The 19,446-nt window shown below is 39.2% G+C and overlaps 1 protein-coding gene across 1 annotated transcript; it reads right to left on the reverse strand.

Moving 5' to 3' along the window:
* Positions 1-13,690: 13,690 nt before the first annotated feature.
* LOC131251817 (RING-H2 finger protein ATL3-like) lies at positions 13,691-15,048 on the reverse strand. The gene has a single exon (XM_058252778.1). The coding sequence runs from the start codon at positions 14,891-14,893 to the stop codon at positions 14,012-14,014; it is 882 nt and encodes a 293-aa protein (XP_058108761.1). The 5' UTR covers positions 14,894-15,048; the 3' UTR covers positions 13,691-14,011.
* Positions 15,049-19,446: the final 4,398 nt, after the last annotated feature.

A 19,446-nucleotide genomic window follows, 5' to 3' on the forward strand; every position in this document is an offset into this window, starting at 1 on the left:
TAACAATTAGAGTGGATTTTATATAATCATCATGGTAAGCCCTGAAAAAAACAAGGGTGGGCGTTCCTCTCCCAAGTGTTCTATTTGTATGGCTCACCTGAATCATGATTTAGACTGATTTTTGAGCTTTACAACTAAAATGAAGTGACACAATTGGTAATTAGGGTAGATTTTATGCAAACATCACAGTAGGCCATGTATGAGAATTCACAGCCGACATGATTTCCTTCCACTGATAGACTCAAATTTTTAATTGCAATGGATGTCATCTACACAATGCCAAATATCATATGAGGATTTTAATTCATATGAATTACATGATAATTGTGATTTGGATTCTGATCCATATTAAATTCATGCTGCTAAAAGACCCTTTGAGGCCAATAATATATTTTGATAAAAGTCTGTGATGATGGAACCTTCTCCTAAGCTTTGTTTCCAAGGTAACCCACCCATTATTTGGGTAGAACTGACACCGGTACCTCAATGGTAGGCTCTCTGGAGTTTCAACATGAGGTCATAGGTTCAAGCATCCCTTGTAGTCCAGGTTGGCGGAGGTGTGAGTGTGTGAAACCGATCCATAAATCACCCTTCACTTATACGGTGGAGAGATGGCTCTACCATGATCGGATCCTTCCAAGGACCATATGATTCAACGAAGCCCCTCGAGATGGCACATGTGATAGACTAAAAATAAATGATGTATGTGTTTTATCTGCACAATTCATCAGGTTTTTTCAGTTCATTTTAGGGCATGACCCCAAAATTAAGGCATGTCCAAAAATTTAAGTTGACCATACTCTAAAAAAAAAAAAAAGAGGAGAAGAAGAAGAAGAAGAAAAAAGAAACAGTGGGGACTGAACGCCTAGTATTGAAAACTTCTTTAGGTCAACACAAGTTTTGAATGAAGCTTATATTTGTATTTTCCCTTCATCCAAGTCTTTGTGACCTTATCAACAAGTTGGATGGCAAATAAAAATCACACGGGGCCTTGGGAAGGTTTCAACGGAGGATGTCACTATCCCCCATTTCAAGTGGTGTGTGGTCCACTTGAGCTTTGGATATGCTTCAATTTTGGGGTCATGCCCTAAAATGAGTTGGCAAAATGGATGGTTAGCATGATAAAACGCATACATCACAATGGGCCCATAGAGTCCAGTCACTATGGATATCATTGGTGTTGGGGTCACCACCCAATCCGCTCAATTAGAGACTGTCCTGTCCGGTGGTGCCAACATCACCGAGGTGGTGTGTGATGTGTTGGGCACTGTAGAGCCCAACCCGATGTATGTGTTTTATATCTAGGCCGGTTCATCGGTTTCCCCATGAACCCAAAAAATGAAGTTGATTCAAAGTTCAAGTGGACTATGCTACTGAAAACAGAGATGATTGAACGCCCACCATCCAAAACTTTATGGAGGCGATAAAAGTTTGGGATCAGGCTGACATTTGTAATTTCCTTTCATCCAGGTCCATGTGACGTTATTAACAGGTTAGATGGCAAATAAGCATTAAGTTGGTCAAGAAGGTTTCAACTATGGGTGTCATTGTCTCCACTATTTCTTGTGGTGTCACCCATTTGAGATTTGGATTTGCTTCTACAGATACTCCATCTAGAATGAGATTAAAACTATTCTTTAATGAGAGAAAAAAAAAAATGATAGGCTTCTACAGATACTCCATCTAGAATGAGATTAAAATTATTCTTTAATTTCATATTGACTTCAATATATAAAAAAAAACATCCGTTGGTACTCATTATATGACTGTATAAGTTGGATAGGGTACAACTCAGGCAGGCCTCGAAAACAACTGGCGACCGAATTGACTGATTGAAGGGCCCGCTAACCTAATTTTATCCGAAATCGTCGGGGTTTTTTTAAGAACTCAAAACGCACATTATCTCAATAAAATCACCATTAGGCCTTAAAAGCTAGAGTGGGCCGGTCAAGAAAGACCCTCGGCATAACCCGAAAATGACTAACGGAATGGATTGACAGGCCTATGACCCATTTAGCCAGATCTCGACCATTCACTTAAGGTATCCAAGAATCAAGAACACATTTTCCATACTCCAATGGTACCAAAATCCATAAAAGCCTAACTGAAAGGATCATTGGCATCTCTCAAAAAGAACCACCGGATCTGATAGGCTAACATCGAAACAAGCAAACAACTAAAGTTGGGCAGCATAACCCCTATGATCCTCATGACCCCTCATACATTAGTTGAGAGGTAAGGAAAAAAAACCAAATCCAACAGAAAGCCTTTAAAGGGTAGTTTTTAAAAGGTACAAGAAATAGCCAAAAATAACCTGAGTCCACCACCCACGTTAGCTGTTGTGCCAGGAAAAGGTAATTCAAATAACAAGGCCCGGTATTTTGAAAGGTATCAGAAAAGGCAACGGAAGATATCCTCCTATTGACAACCTATACCTATAAAGATAATTTATGGAAAAAAAAAAATGGCTCTCAAGAGACGTTATTTGGCCTATTTAAGGACTACAACCCCTAGTTATTCTAGAGGGGGGCCCATGGGAACAGAGATAAGAGAGCTGAGAGAGTAGAGGGTTGTCACGACTGTTCTGGGCCGACTGAGGTATTAGCCAAGCGAGCTGAAGTCAATGTGCCATCACCAACTTAAAGTTGCACGTGTCATAGTCCGCTCATATCCTCTATTAGGTAAAAAAAGACCCGTTTATGTCGTCACCCTGTCTAGTTAAAAATATCAAGAGTATCTAACCATCCCTTTTATAGAAAAAAAAAAGGGTGTTGGGTCTCCCTTTTCCTTCTCACATCTTAAATCAACTTACATTTCAATCCATACATTACAAACACATCAGCAACACATGCTCACCTTTCACGTGTGTAGGTGCGCAAGGGAGCATGACTATATATATATATATTCTTTTTCATTTTGTTTGCCTACACAGTCTTAAACTTTATGAAGTAAGGCTACATGCCATTTATTTTCCGTTTATCTTCTCAGAATCTTAAATTCTATGAAACACTGCTAAATGAATTAACATTGAAATTTGTCCAAATCCTCAAAAAAAAATCATAAAATCATGTAAAGTAAAGACCACATATCATGCAAGCGGAAAATGGTGCCTAATCCCTTCCTTTTTTCGTAACCATGACCCTTAGAATTTACGATCACGACCCAAATATAGGAGTCACTTGAGTTGAGAGATCTTATGATTTCACAACTCTTTAACAATTTTACGGTTTCACCTAGCCATATATTCTATGCTTCATTTGACTAGTGTCAACTCCAAGTTAAATGCATCTTTACATCTAAGTCAACATCTACACACTCTAATCAAACCAAAACCAAAGCAAGATAAGAAAACCAATCAAGTGAGGATAATCCGCACGTGCAGCTCAGGCGAGGGTGTCCATAGCTTCGTTTTGGGTTCATAACTTAAAATGAACTAATAAGATAGATGAATGGCATGGATATAAAAGATTGGCCATACAACGCCCAACACATCAATACACCATTGTTTAGGTTGGCATTCGCAACTAGGGCTAAAAGTCGGGTGGGTTGGGTTGAGTTGGTGCTCAACCCTAACCTAACCCAAGGTTCCTATACCTCAATCCTAACCCAACCCAACCCAACCTCAGGTTAGGAATTCTCAACCCAAGCCCAACCCTAACGAGCTCGGTCGGGTTGATCGGGTTGGTCAGGTGTATACGTGCTAATATTTTTGTCATTACATTAGTTTATTATATTTCAATATAAGACTTATTTTTTGTATCTATAATTTTATTAATTATATATATGATTATTCATCATAAAGAACTTCATTTTTTTCTTTTTTTTTAAAAAAAGCTAAAATCTAGGACAACTACTCCTTTAAAAGTCATGTAGCATAGCATGCAATCTATTTAAGAGAGATAAATCTGACATATCTTGTTAGCTTGAGTTATTGGAAATGACGTGGACAAATGAGACCCGACATCACTAGTGTGCCTTCAACACAAACGATCCACACTCAATTATAATTTATAAGTAACTTATATATCGATCGGGTTCGGATTGGGTCGGGCAACCCGAGACCTCAATCCGAATCCAACCCAAGTTTTATCAAGTTGGTGTTTGTACAACCCAAGCTTGAGATCGGACCTGATACATCCTGCCCGAGCCCAACCCAATGTCGGGTCAGTCACGAGTTGGTCGGGTTGAACCCACCCAACTTTCAGCCATATTTGCAACACCACCCAATCTACATCCATCCCATCATGTTTAAGGAGTTGATTCAATCAGGTCATAGTAACACAAGTTCAATCAAGCCATGACTATGGAGCCCAACTTAATATATGTATTATATATCCATGCCATCTATCTGTTTTGCCATCTCATTTTAGAGTGTAGTGCAAAAATGAGGCAGTTTCAAATCTCAAGTGGACCATGCCACAGGAAACAATGGTGATTGAATGCTTATCATAAAAAAGTTCTTGTGGTCTACAAAAGTTTTGGATCCAACTGATATCTTTATTTTTCGTTGCTCCATGTCCCTGCGACCTTATTAACAGGTTTGATGGCTAATAAACATCATGGTGGGCATAGTATTAGGATGGCACGCTGAGGCTTGGAAATTGCTTAGGAGTGGCAGACGTTGCATACAAGTGATTCAAATTAAACCTTATCTAAAAGTTTAGATATATCATAAAATAAAAAATATTATTTGGTCATCTAGGTATCTAGTTGGCCATCCAATTGGCCGACACTGATTAAAAGTTTAAGAAAGAAAATATACAATTAATGATTCAATACATGTTGCCATTAATGCCAATCTTATTTTAAGAAGGTGACTTCTGGCTGTTTGATAAAAACTTTTTTCAACACTTATCATTGAAATTTAATATTTTCAGTAATTTTCATTTGTTCAGAATAATCAACTTATTAAGTGCTTAAATTAATTTTCATTGAAAATATGGGTCTTTTTTTTACCTCTTCTTCCTTCACTTAATGCCGAAGGCTGAATGATGAAAGTAATGGTGCATTAAAATTTCTTTTCACTTTTGATTAAAATACCTCTAAAATTAATTTATAATTATAATTTAACACTTAAATTAATTCTCAAAGCTTATTTTTAAGTTTAGCAAAAGACACTTTGGTTGTAATGGTTTTAGTTTGAGTACGCAAAGTGTATCATTTTTTGGTGCATGTTTATCATTGTGGCATGCTGTTAAAGTATTTGTAAAATATATTTGGACATTTTTATTCTTGTAATTAGTTTTAAAACTTAAGTTATTAGAGGGTAAAATTGACATTAAAAGTGTAGTGGTTTAATAAATGATAGTTTAGATTTTACCAAACAAACCATCATGAATGGCTTACATTGAACTCAGGTTCTTTCACTTGTTTTCACTTGTTTTAGTAGCTGGCACTAATATCCTCTTCTCTGCATGCAACCACCCAAAGTGTCTGATTTGAGAGACCCTGCAAAAAAGGCAGGGTGGGATTCACTCTAATGACTATGTGACATTCACTTGTTTGTTATGTAAGCTCAAAATCAAGTGGGATATGTCAATAGAAAAAAAGTGAGGATGGGTCTCCAACTATTCTCTCTGTGACCTTTAAAAGGGACAAGGGATTCTTTGAGAGATCAAAGAAAGAACTTGTTTCTCCTTTGTAAGGAATTCCTCCAAGAATTCCAAACCCATTCAAGGGAACTACATCAACGTAAATGGTGAGAATGGGTGAGAATGGGTTTTATATATATATATATATATATATATATATAATGCGAGCTTATACAAGAGCTATTGGATTACACTCATCGGCTGGGATTCAACGGCTCTCTCAACGAGAGAGTCTACAAAAGGATGACTCATGCCAAGACTTTGCAATCTCATGGGAATTGCATGTTGGGTAGCGGGACTCCTACTGGAGTGACATCACCAAGTTTTGTGGGCCACACCATGATTTATGTTTTGTATCTACACCATCCATCCATTTGGAGAGATCATATTAGGGTATGATCTAAAAAATGAATCAGATCCAAAGCTCGAGAGGACCCCACCACAAAAAACAGTGGGGAGAGTGACTCCCACCGTTAAAAAGTTATAAGGGCCATGAAAGTTTTCGATCAAGCTAATATTTGTGTTTTCCCTTCTTTCATGTCTTCTTTAACACAGGAACAGGTGGGATCTCAAATAAACATCATGGTGGACCTTTGGAAGGTTTCAACAGTGAGCGTCACTCTCATCACTGTTTTCTGTGGTGGGGTCCACCCCATCCTTGGATCTGCCTCATTCTTTGGACCATGCTCTAAAATAAACTCTCCAAATGTATGAACGGTGTTGATACAACACATACATCATGGTGGGGCCCACATAAGTTGGTGACGTAACTTCAGTAGCCAACCTGTCAGTATTCAATCCGCGTCCTCGGATTCCCTGCCAGAGCCTTTTGCGTGAAGTTCCTGCGCAAGGATTCTAGGTGGGGTTCATTGTCATATTTGTGAGAAATCCAACCTGTTCATCCATTTTTTGACCTCATTTTAAGACATGAGACCTAAAATGATAAGGATCCAAAGCTCAAGTGGGCCAAACGAGATGAAACAGTAGGGAAAGGAATTCTTACCGTTGGAACCTTCGTAAGATCCAAGTTGATGTTTATATTTCATCCAAACCATTTATAAGGTCATTTTCACTAACGTGAAGTGAAAAAACTAACAAATTAAACCGATACAAAACTTTTGTGGCCATATAAATGTTTCAACGGTGGTCACTAAATCTCCACTGTTTCCTCTCATGTGGCCCACTTGAGTTTTTGATGGCTTTCTCAAAAACATAGTAATGAGCCCCACCCAGAATCTTTCGCAGAACTTCCTAATGCTTCGGCAGTAAATCGGCGTCCCCTCGAGCACGGTACCGTCCGGATTGCATCCTAACCCCCGCCCGGACGGCTTATGTGGGGCCTAACGTGATGTAAGTGTTTTATTCACGCCGTTCATGGCTTTTATCGGATCATTTTAAGGTATGATCCTTAAAATAAAGCAGGTCCACTGCTGCAGTGGACCACAAAGTGGGGATTGAACGTCCACCTTTAAAAACTTCTAGGTTGGATAGTAAAAAAAAACACCACGGTGGCCATTCACTTCATCCACGTCTACATGACCTTATGAATAGGTTGGATAGTAAAAAAAAACACCACGGTGGCCATTAGAAAGGTTTCAATGGCATGTAATTATCACTACAGCTTCCTTTCATGTGGCCCAAAGGAGCCGTAGACATGCCTCATTTTTAGGATAATACCTTAAAATAATCTGACAAAAGTGATGAATGGTGTAACACTTACAACACGGTGGGCCCCACAAATCCTAGCCCGGACGGTAATTCTCCCATGTGGGCATTGATGTACTGCTTTGCTATCCAGACCATCGAAATCGTGGGTCCTATTACATGTGGAGGATAGCTTTGAAATTGCAATGATCAAGCAATCCTAACCATCCAATTAATGTTTATCAAATGGATGGTTAAACATAAAATATTGAGTGGTCCGAAATCAAAGGGAAAATCGGATAGCTACATATCATTGCAATTCTTATTTGGGGATTGCATAAATAACTAATTTTTTCCTTTTGTAATGTTTCTTGTAACTTCGCTCCAGAACGACTTGCACATTTCTAAATAAATGAGTTCCTTTCTGTTTTTTAGTTCTTTTTATTTGGGAATTGTTAAAAAAAAAAAAAAAAAAAACTAATTATATGTAATTTCTGTTCCAGTACCTTTTGCAAGAAGTTTATTAAGTTATATAATTATCACTGAAGTACTTTCCATTAAGAAACCAAGTTTGGGGTGAGCATTTGAGGAAAGTGTCAGCAGCTCAAATGCGGCCCCACCATCAGGTGGGTCACTCCATGTTACGCCCAACACCCAAAACTCAGCTCCATTTGCACACGATTGGAAAGTGTATAGGCTAACCCTTACCCTGCAAACTATTTCTCTTAGTGTAGCCCACCTGAGTTCCCGATGGGCCTGATATTTGGGCTCCATACATATATTTTTGGTGTGGCTTTCAATGATTAAAGTGGATTTCATATAATCATCACAGTGTGGCTTGTAAAAAATGAAAGACAAGTGCCTCTCCCTCTCTCCCTCTCTAACTTTTTCCCTTGGCATGGACAGCTGAATCACAAGTCAGCCTGATTTTTTAGTGTTGTAACTAACTTGGGTTATACACCCTCTCACAACTTCTTCTTTTTTAAAATAAATAAATAAATAAATAGAGATTTAAAGGGATTTTCACGGGATTGTGGGCCTTTTTTTTTTTATAGTTTCACCGAGATGTGTATATGAGGTCCACTTTGACCATTAAATGTATATTCCCACATTAGGCCCAAGGTATTAAAAACAATAAGGCTGACGGGTGGTTTAGGTGGGCCATACTAAAGGAAATAGTTAAGAGAGATATACAACCTTAATTTTTAAGAGCTTACCACAATGATTATATAAAATCCACTCCAACCATTAGATGCCACACTAAAATTTAGGCCAACAACCCAAAAATCATGCCTATCCGTGATTCAGGTGAACTAGACAAAGGAAAATAGTTTGGAGGGTGATGATTGCCCATACACTATTTTCAATCATGTGGTCCACTTGAATGGTGGCCAGGGCTGATTTTTAAGCGCTGGTCCTAAAATGGGGTAACACAAATGGTTGTTGCGGTGGATTCACGTAAACATCGCAGTGAGACCCACCTGAGCTACAAACCCCAACTTCCAATAATAATTACATAAACTAAATGGGTAACTCATTGAAAACCTTTTTAAAACAAGGGTTGGGATGTAAATTCCATATCAAGTAGGTAGTTTTTTATATATAAAATTCTCTTTTTATTTTCTTTAAATCTTTGTAGTTAATAATGTGAGGAGCAACTATAAATCCTTGAACTTTGGGTTTTGATCTCTTTGTTTTCCACAACACAAAACAAGTAGCAAGGGAATTTCTTTGTATCATAATAATTAGCTATACAAGGACAGCGGAAGAAATCTTGAATACAAGAAGTATTTAAGTAATTTGCATGTTTCCATATATTTATAAGTAACTATTAGTATTTCACTGCTCTTTTCAGGTGGGGTTCTCATTTTATCATTTTAGTTTTCTCTCTCCACACGTCTTTCCTTCCCTAGTCAAGCGGGCAACTTCTGCTGCTTCTCTGCTCCTGGTTCGCTATTGACTTGCAATGCAAGTAAATGAATACATTTCCATTTGTTTCTTTCTTTTACTTTCTTTGGAGAGAACTTTGACACACAGGCAGATGCAATCACTTGGAAATTACTTAGAAATTGCACGTCCCATAAAACTAATTCAAATTAAACTATTGAAATTATGTTCCCATTTTAGACTTATCATTCACATGAAGAACTCATCTGATTATCTAACTATTTGTTTGGGGGACATTTATTAGACAGTTAAAAATGAAAATATCCAATACTCTTGTTTAAGAAAACAAGTGTCATCAAATCAAATCAAAGGTTCGAATTTGTTCGATTCATGTCATTTTGAAAATGTGACTCGGCAATGATGTTCCACACCTTGTTTGGTTTAACTTGAGTTAGTGTTTGTCAAGTTTAAGCGCATGCATATCAAGTGTCATACTCCGCCAGAGATGGAGGAACTCCAATTATATAAATAATAATTAGGCCGTAAAAGACCTTCTTCTTCTTCTTCTTCTTTGTTTTTGCGAGAATGAGGTAGAGTGAGTCGCGGACACTTTCATTGCAAAGATGGACAAGAGAAGGCCTGATTGGACCGATCGGAGGCAGAAATGATCAGGACTGTCAAAACCTTCAAACAGAATATCTCGCAAACTAGAATGAGCTTTTCAACATATCATATATGATTTTGGGGCAGGAGAAGCTAGTTTAGCCAACCAACCTACTATGCCAGGTTTCCCATGTCGGATTTGTGAGATTCCATCATATCGACAGTCAAAAGTCCATTTTATTTTCATTTTTACTATAAATAATAAGTTTTAATTCAATCATAACTTTTGATCCTTTAAGTTGTAGGAGTCATGCCCAACATGAAAATGGCTTAGAAAAATTAGGAGAATAATGTGGTTAGGCCAAATTGGACACTTACTATTTTTGGCCGAAAACCATGAAGTCTAACAAGAATTATAGTATGTCACGTTTTTAGGGAGTTTGAGTCTAAAACTCTGTCCTAGGTTTGAGCTCATTATTTAAAGGATCGTAAATTCATTTTTTTATATATATCATTAATCAATTTATTTTCAAATTTATTAGAAATTATTTCAAATTTATCCCTTGTGGATTCGAGGAAACTCTATGAGGAATCTAGAGTGCTCCATGGATTCAGAGTAGTTATCCCTGAGGAAGACGGTGATGGACCTCATCATGTCCTTACCTGCATCAGAGAATCACTTAATTGGTTTCCTACTCGCTAAAAAAGATAGAAAAGGAAAGCGAAATTCATGTCATTTTTTTTCTCAATACTCGAAACAAATTTTAAATTCCATGGTTTTTGTTTCCTAGCAACAAAGTTTTTTGGGCCATTCTTAAATTCAAGCAATTCCAGTAATGTTGCAGCCATTGGAGTGAATCTCCCAACCTATGATCAGACTGTTTGCTGACTTGGCGTCTTGTAACGGATAACTGTGTTCGTTGACTTGGAGTCTTGTAACGAGTAACTCGCATTGACAGGATTGCATGAGAAAAAAAATAAAAAATAAAAAATCTTCACATGTAACACAGAAAGTGAATTTTCACATACAACGCTTTATTTTCATGCCATCATGTTAATTGCATAGAAATTTCAATTCATGCGAAGGCGAGCCATGCTATAAAAATCACCTGGGGCCGGCCGAAACCGGGATCTTCCACTCTTCAAGCCAGCTACACCATTGAAAACAGTGGAGATTCGACAGTCCTTCGTATCGATGTAGCCTAGCCAAACAAGCGTATTAGTCTGATTTTAGCTTCAGGGAGATAACTTATGGTGCGTCACATGTTTTGGGTGGTTCAGATGTTCTTAAAAAAGGAATGAGTGACAATTTGGTGAGAATGAAAGCATTGTGTATTGTCTTCGTCACCGTCATCTTCGTCATCAAAACCATATTCCAACTAATTGGCATCAGCTGCACGAATCCTCTTTCGCGATTCTAACCCATGTGTAGTGTATAAGAACATAGATGGCAGTTTCTCAGTCTTCTTCTTCAGCTGTTGGTATGATGTTTCAGCAGCAGTTCAGAAGTACGATGATTCATCCTCAACGAGCAATGTAAGTCTGTGTATCACTTGTTCCGCTGGGGGGTTTGTCTATCCAATGCCTGCCCCTCTTATAGCCGTTGCCCACTCCCCTCCGCTCAGAAAATGACCCTATAAAAATGTCAATTTGGACCTGCTGGGTTGCAGCTTAAAAATGATTTCATCTCATTCTAGTTAAACAGTAATCATGTAATAGTGATCCTAATTTAGAGTGCATTTGGTCGCACCAAATATCATGATATTTCACAATCAATCAGGCTAATCTGGTGCAAAATATCACGAAATTTTGTGTTATTTGGTGCAACCAAATGCACCATTACATAAATTAAGGGTTATCAAGATTATAGTTAATCCTCATAAAAAACGCTAATACAATTATTGTTAACTGAAACTAAATGAATTCATTTTTGGGTGGCAACCAAACGGGGCATTTTAGTCTCTCTCAACATGCCGAAGATAAGCCTTGGAGGGATGAAATTCAACTATCAAAGAGACCCATTGCCTACTTCCGCATATGCCGGGTCCCATGTGCCCACATATCAACCTGCTTCTTGCCACCGGCATGTCCATGTTTCTCGGGAACTTGGATCGACCCGATCCTGGCCACTGATATGTCCGTGTTTCTCAAGAATTTGATCCCGCTTCCCACAAAATGGTCTCAAGTAGTTGAAGGTCTGTTTGGCAGATGCCTAAAATTGAGTTCTCATTTTAGTCTGTCATGGTTATGTATTCAAGATCACACTATTTCTTTTTGGTAAAGATTAAAATTAAGCTTGTAACTCGCAATTATAATCTCTAATACATAATCATGATTAACTAAAATGAGATGAACTCGTTTTTAGGGCCTACCAACCTGAGTATATTTCTCAACAGACATCCTAACAAACAAAGAAACAGCCATGAACTTACCATATGAGATTTTACAGAAGGAGAAGTCCTCAGAAATTCCCAATTTTCCCATAAAAGACCTCGACTGGATAAATCCCAAAACTGTCCGATGGACATATACACGGATGGAGAACCGATCAAAGTGCCCTTGAAGGTTAGAAGAAATGAAAGAAGAACTTCAAAAGAAGGAATGGACTATTGATCTGGAAGCATGTTATGACCAATGGTCCTAGAGGTACTGGTCTACAAGGTAACCAATTGCAACCTGAGACATTTCAGTGCCAAATGTGCTGTTTGGATGAGCCATTGAATTCAATCACAATTGCTACTCTAATAAATTGGAAATAACCAAATTGTGATTTCCTTAGCATTCACGTTACAATCTACATTACTTGATGTTGGACTTGAAAGAAATGGAGCTGCAATTTGAAGTGTACTTCCCTGCCTGAAGGAAACATCACTAGCTACAATTCAATTCACTTGTGTATACCAAATGACGCCTAAGTAAGAGAGAAGCCAGAGAAGTGAATATGGCACTAGACCGTTAGCATTTGCCTGTGAGTGAGCCACACATAGGACACTGATTTGATTTAACTCAGGTCAATCTGAGCCATTGGATATTAAGTGTATGAGCATTGCATAGCAGCAAACCCAATCCATGTTATGTCATGAACGCCGAGTCCTTGCTTGGTGATGGGTCAGGAGTCTACTGTCTCCACTATTAGCAGTAATCTTGATCTGAAATCCCTATCCAAAATCTTTCAATTTTCTTCCCATTCTCACGTTTGCAACAAGAGGGAGAGATGAGTGGAAGATCAGGACATCTTCAGCTCTTTTGCAAGCAGATCTATCAGCAAAAATGGCAGCAGGCGCAGGTAGGCACCTTTACTGGTCCAAACTATGAATTTGATTTCTACATATCAAGGTAAGTTGATTGCTCTAATTTGCAATTTGATTGCCTTTGAATCCGAGAATGCAGTCCACTGCATCTTATAAAGATAGGCAAAATGAATAGAAAAATAGAGCAATTGTTAATCTTTATAAAACAAGCTCACATTAGCATAATTCAAATCAATCACATATACTAAGAAAAACCCATGAAGGGTTTGGATGCAGTACCGCACTATTGAATTGAATTGCAATTAGAAGTGTAGTAGAATGTGGCTAACCAAATTGCAATTCCATCCTTACCATCCATATCGAGGGCCAGGCCCAAAATCGCGATTATGTTACTTCCAAGCTGGGGGCCAAAGAACTTAAAACTGCAATTTGAGGGCCACATCCCCATTATATATATCTTCTCTTGATTAAAACTGAAAGTTTGCAAATCAATCCACTTGTGTATCCAAACGCAGCCTAAGCGGCAAATTTACAATTCCAAATTTGCAATACATGGCTCCTAGAAAAGATTTTCAGAAGAAAATAAGACTAACTTCTTCAGAATAAAATGAAATTTTCCAGTTCATTCAGTAGAGAAAAAACTACACTCTTTCTATACACTCCTTAGTCAAGAAGAGAACAGTTATACAGACTAATCTATATAAACATCACTACTAACAGATGCAATTGCTGTCTTCATTGAGGTAAATGAATCAAAGAACATTGGTACAAACAAGAAAATAAAAGAAAAATGATATTCCCAATTTAAGGGGGAGAAAGAGAGAGCACAAATTCACTTCCAGTGATCGGCAGATACCAATACATCTCGGAAGAAACCCATGTACCTGAACTCTAGTCCTCCATCTTTGAACCGACTGATCCATCAAAATATATATGTCGGATAAAATAACCATTTGCTAAAACCGACCTCGACTACGAACAGTGATATCTTCATACTGACTCGTCTAGTATCAGCTTCAGATTCTGTAATTTTGTTCAAGAATCTGATGGCGTTTTCATACTCTGAATGCTTCCTCCTACTACTACTCCCTGCTCAATATCGCCTGAATTGGGACTACAAGGAACAACTCTTTTCTCCCTACTCAAAAGCCTCTTCAGTGACCTTAAGCGGGTCTGCTTTGGTTCCTCCTCTTGAAACTGAACCGACGGTGATGATGGTGACAATGAAAGGCTCTCCATCGTCTGTCTAGGTATGTCTATCACTAAAGCTCCATTTCCTTCTGATCTAGCCATTGATGAAGATGAAGTTCCTTCTTCCAAACCTGATGAACGGCCGGTACTGACTTGATTTTGATCACCCCAAAACAAGACATTTGTTGGGTAATTTGGCGATTCTGTTGTGTGCCCATCTGCCAAATTCACCTCAGGAATCTGAATTTCCGGCTCGCCGGAATTGAGGCCTGAGAACTCTGGTGCCACCGGGTTCCTACACAGTGGGCACGTTGAATGCGACTGGAACCACATGTCGATGCAATCCAGATGGAATCCGTGGTTGCATTTCGGGAGAAAGCGGGCCTTCTCACCATTGGACACTTCACAGAGGCAGACGGCACATTCAAGGCCGTCCTTAAATTCACTGGGATTGAAGATCACGACAGGGAGAGATTGGACCAAGGACGGCTCGAGACCACGGCGTGGGGCTAGGACAGAGTCGCGGGCAGGGGCGAAGGCTAATTGGCGGCGCTGACTCCGGGATCGGGCCATGGCTTCACGATCCCAGAACCATTTGGCGTAGAGATGGAGGAAGAGGACGAAGCAAACGGTCATAAAGAGAAGGATGACAGCTGCAAACATGATCTTGCCGCTGATGGAGATGGCGCTCGAGTCTTCGAGATGGTTGAAACCAGGGTCCGACATGGTTGCTATGCTCTCTCTCTCTCTATCTCAAAATTACTACTCTATAAGAAAAACCCAGAAAGATTTTTACTTTCTCGATCTCAAATCCAAAGCTGAGCAGAACCCAGAAAGGAATCTCTCTCTCTCTCTCTCTCTCTCTCTCTCTCTCTCTCTGGGATCCAGAGCCGACCAAAACCCAGAACGGAATCTCTCGCTCGGTGGGTTTTTGAAGGGAGCAGCTGTGGAGAGAGGGAGAGCAGGGGATTCTTTCTTATAATGGTAAGAGTGCAAGACTTTATTTCATTGCACATTTCACACGCTTGCGCTCAGTATTGCGTACGTGGCATACATGCAACTCAAGATAAACCGTCCAAATCACGGGTTCTACTGAAAGATACCCAAAATCAGATTAATTGAACGGTCCTAAACCCTAGTCAATAGACATTTGTTCGTTGAACTCACGCCGTCAAAAATTCCCTTTGAACAGTCCAATAGTTGTCAACCAATCAGGCAATCCTGACATAAATTTACTTAGTTGATCAGTTTCTAACTTATCAAAAGTGGGCCCCACAATTTGGAGATAGATGAGTTTGAATTATGAGGGTCCGCCCGTGTATTTAAAGCTACGAAGAAAAGACTCCGTATGTTTCAAAAGGAGAGGGTGGAAGAGTCGGAGATGATGAGCCTGACAGGGACGTATCTGTTTGGGGGCGGCCATCTTCTTCTTCTGGACAACCAAGACTTCAAAGGTCTGACTTATGGCTACTCGCGCAACTACGACTCTTATCCTACGCTCATGCGCGTGAGAGATCCAGGCCCTTCATCACGATCAACCTACTTTTCATTAGCTTGCGCGATCAAATCAGTAGATCGATTCTAATCCGGATGGATGGATGCTATCGGCCTCGGCTCGCCTGGCCCACCCCCGACTCCGAAGATCCCGTGCAACTAAAATGTCCTGTGGGGCCCACCGTACGTGACTGACATCAAACCCGTGTATCATCTGCGCCTGTTCATCTCACAATGAGCCCCAAAAATGGAAGCGTATGGGTGGTGACCCAAACACGCTGTATGTGTTTTATATCCCGCCGTGCATATATTTTGCCCAGCTTATTTGAGGTCGTGAGCTAAAAATAAATAAATAAAGCAGATCCTAAGCTTATAAGTGGACCACGCTAGAGGAAACTCCAGGATAATGACACCTACGGATAAAACCTTTTTAAGGCTCACCATAATGTTTATTTCATCATGTTTATTTTTCTATCTAATATATTGATAAGGTCACACAAACTTGATAAAGAAACACATAAATATCAGCTTGATTTTCATGGTACCTAAGAAGTATTTAATGGTGGGTGTTTAATTGTTGCTATTTTTATTTTATTTTTTATGATTTGGTCTACTTAAAGGCTTATTTGAATCTTAAGTTGCTTAAGATAAGTTACTTGTGCCATAAATAATTTATCTTGGTTTTTTCTTATTAAGAAGATAAGTATTTTTAGTAAACAATCTACTTATTAATTTCTAGTCTCTTACATCCCTCTTATCCCCCTCTTCAACAACTAATGAAAAATAAAATAAAAAATTAATTGAAATAATTAAGTACTTTTAAATAAAAAGTTGCTTATAACTAATCATAAACCAAACTTACTTATCTATTGCGATAAGATTTGGTGGCATCAAAACGGGCCCTTAAAGTATTTTCTTCACTTTTAAGCTCATAGCTTATAAATAAGGAACAAAATTGACATACGGCGTAAATAAACATATACATAGTAGCTCCCCCAATTAGGGAGGTGGAGTTGGAGGTACTGCTTAATCCACTGTGGATTGGGTAATTTACTTGTCCATCCTTAGCTACTTATATATGGACAAACCACTATAATGTATGGGTTTTATCTACATTGTTTATCGATTTTGTTAGATTATTTTAAGATGCAAAGCCAAAAAATAAAATAGCTCTTGTTCTTGTTGATGCAGAAATTCAATTACCTAGCTAGAGCAGGGGACCCATCGATAACTAAGTCAGAAAAGGGATCTGGGTCTAATCGAGTATTGAAGTTTTAAGGCTAGAAATAGTGCATATCTTTTACCATTAGAAATACCTTATTTATAGCTTTAGGAGAGACGGTGGCTTAGAGGAAATCCCCCTATTTAGTATGTGGGTATTGGATGTGGATTCAGATCCCGGATTAGTAGGAGGATCTTCTGAGATCTCGTATCAGTAAGAGAATCTTCCGAGATCTAATTATCTTATACCCGCAGAGATGTGCAATGGGATGCTGAGGTGGCCTCGGCTGACCTAACCTGAGAGTGGCATACCGCTTTGAGCTATGCCGACCTGGGCCACACCGATTTGGGTTGTATTGACTTGGGTTACGAGGACCCGGGTCACGCCAACCTATGTCATACCGATCTGACGGGATGTTCTTAATGAACTCTGGGGATCTTGGAATCGACGAAGGTAGTGCTCTTTCAAGTGTTTGGGCAAGTCGGTAAGTGTTTCGATCTAGTGAAGAGATGCCAAGCTCGATCTTACTTTTTACTCAGATTTTGAGTACGAGATCGAATCCGCTATAGTGTCCGACGCGACCTTTTATCATTAATTGGCTTATTTTCCTTATAACAACTTTCAAGCACAGGTGGTCCACAATGAAAATTAAACACTTACCATTGAAAACTTATTTTAAGTACCACAGTAGTTTTGGATCGAACTGTTATCCGTATTTTTCCCATCATCAAGTTCATCTACACTCCGCGAATATCTTAGAAGGCAATTAACCATCTTTTTCAAGTCCATGTGACCTTTGACATCCACAATTTTACGTCCTCATTTTAAGCTAGTACTCTAAAATGACGTGACAAAATGAATGGAATATGCGGATAAAACCTCAGCATCACAGTTTCTCATACGCCATCTGCCCTATTCGTAAGGTGTGTCTCACCAGACGAAGGTAAAAACCAAATATCCACCTGATTCAAAACTTCAGTGGGCCTCGAGAAAGTTTCAACGGTAGTTACCCTTATCCAGAAATTTCCCTATGATGTGGCCCAGTCGAGTTTCGGATCAGTCTGATTTTTAGGCTCAATCCTTAACATGAGATGCCACAAATGATCGATGGAGTGGATGTCACGCACACATTGATGGAGGCCCCTAGTCATGTTTGAGTGATCTAAACAGTTCATACGATGGGCCTCACAATGGATGGATGATATGCGAAACCAAAACGTTCCCAAACCCTTTCAGAAGGACCCGTACAGAATCTTCCCTTGATGAACGGTCCAGATCTTGTGCACCTGTGCTCCGATGACAAGTGTGCGAGCGAGTACACGCCAATTTCCACACGTCGTCAGCGTAGTACTTCCATTTGGCATCTTCGTTGAGCTTTCACTTGTCGTTTTTTGGAGAAGGCTTTCTGGTCGACACGTCTCTGGGGGTTTCAATACGCCCGTGATCTGTGGGCCAAAACACAATCGCTTACGCTTGCCAAAATTCGTAAGTATGCATGACATCCTGTACGTTAAAAAAAGTGGGCCCTAGTTGAATATATAGCCTCCGAGAATCTGGATGGCACCATCTATAGGTCAGCAGAAATTGTCAGTTAAAACTGATAACCGTTCAAAACACATGAGTAGCCCTCCTGACTAGTGGACCTGCCTATTTTTAGGGTAGGCTATATTCAACTTGGGGCCCAACTGATGAACGGTATGGATCTTGCACAACTAGCACGTGTAAGGCGGTTACGCTTTCCACTTTTTGATGCGCGGTGGGTTGCACGTAGCCCTCGCAAATGAGAATGACATACCTATGGTCTGATGAATGATACACGGTCACTTCGAGACTTTGATAGTATGGCCGTTTCATTCCAACTGCGCAGTAATTGGAATGAAACATCCCAAGTAAGATTATCTGATTTTTGACAATTTGGTTGGTGGACATCCATCCAACAGTTAAAATGAAAAGTATCCAACGATCAAACAAGTGTCACAAATCAGAGGTTAGGCTTGTTCAACCGATCTGATGTTTTTAGGGTACCTTAGCAACAGTAGGTAACAGATATTACACGCAGCCAGTTTGATACTCTGACTACAAATGACATTTGATATGCATGCTGGAAACAAGTATTTTAAATTGGGAAAACCCATTATGGCTAAATCACGGTCCAAAAATCAGATTTGGAGAACCCATCTTGCCATTGGATGCTTTTAACTGTCCAATAATCGTTTACATTTGGTCAGATGATCAAATAAGCATTATCTATATTTTGATTCGTGATACGTGGGAAACATAACTTAAATTTTTTAGTACTTATATGCCACGTGTTATCATTGTCTAGACCTTATTCTAAATAAATGGAGTCAGCTGTACGAAAGGACGCAGAGTGTTCATGCGCAAGGATGTTGGTTGGGGCCACTTGGATGTTTATGAGAAATCACATTCATCCGTTTACCAAAAATAAGGTGGATCAAAGAATTAAGTGGTCCAGGAGAGAGGAAACAGTGGGGATTCAGTGAGCAGCGTTGAAACATTTTTATGGCTATAAAACTCTTGTACTATACTATTATTTTTGTGT

Source organism: Magnolia sinica, chromosome 7 (assembly GCF_029962835.1).
Source record: "Magnolia sinica isolate HGM2019 chromosome 7, MsV1, whole genome shotgun sequence".
Lineage (NCBI taxonomy): Eukaryota > Viridiplantae > Streptophyta > Magnoliopsida > Magnoliales > Magnoliaceae > Magnolia > Magnolia sinica.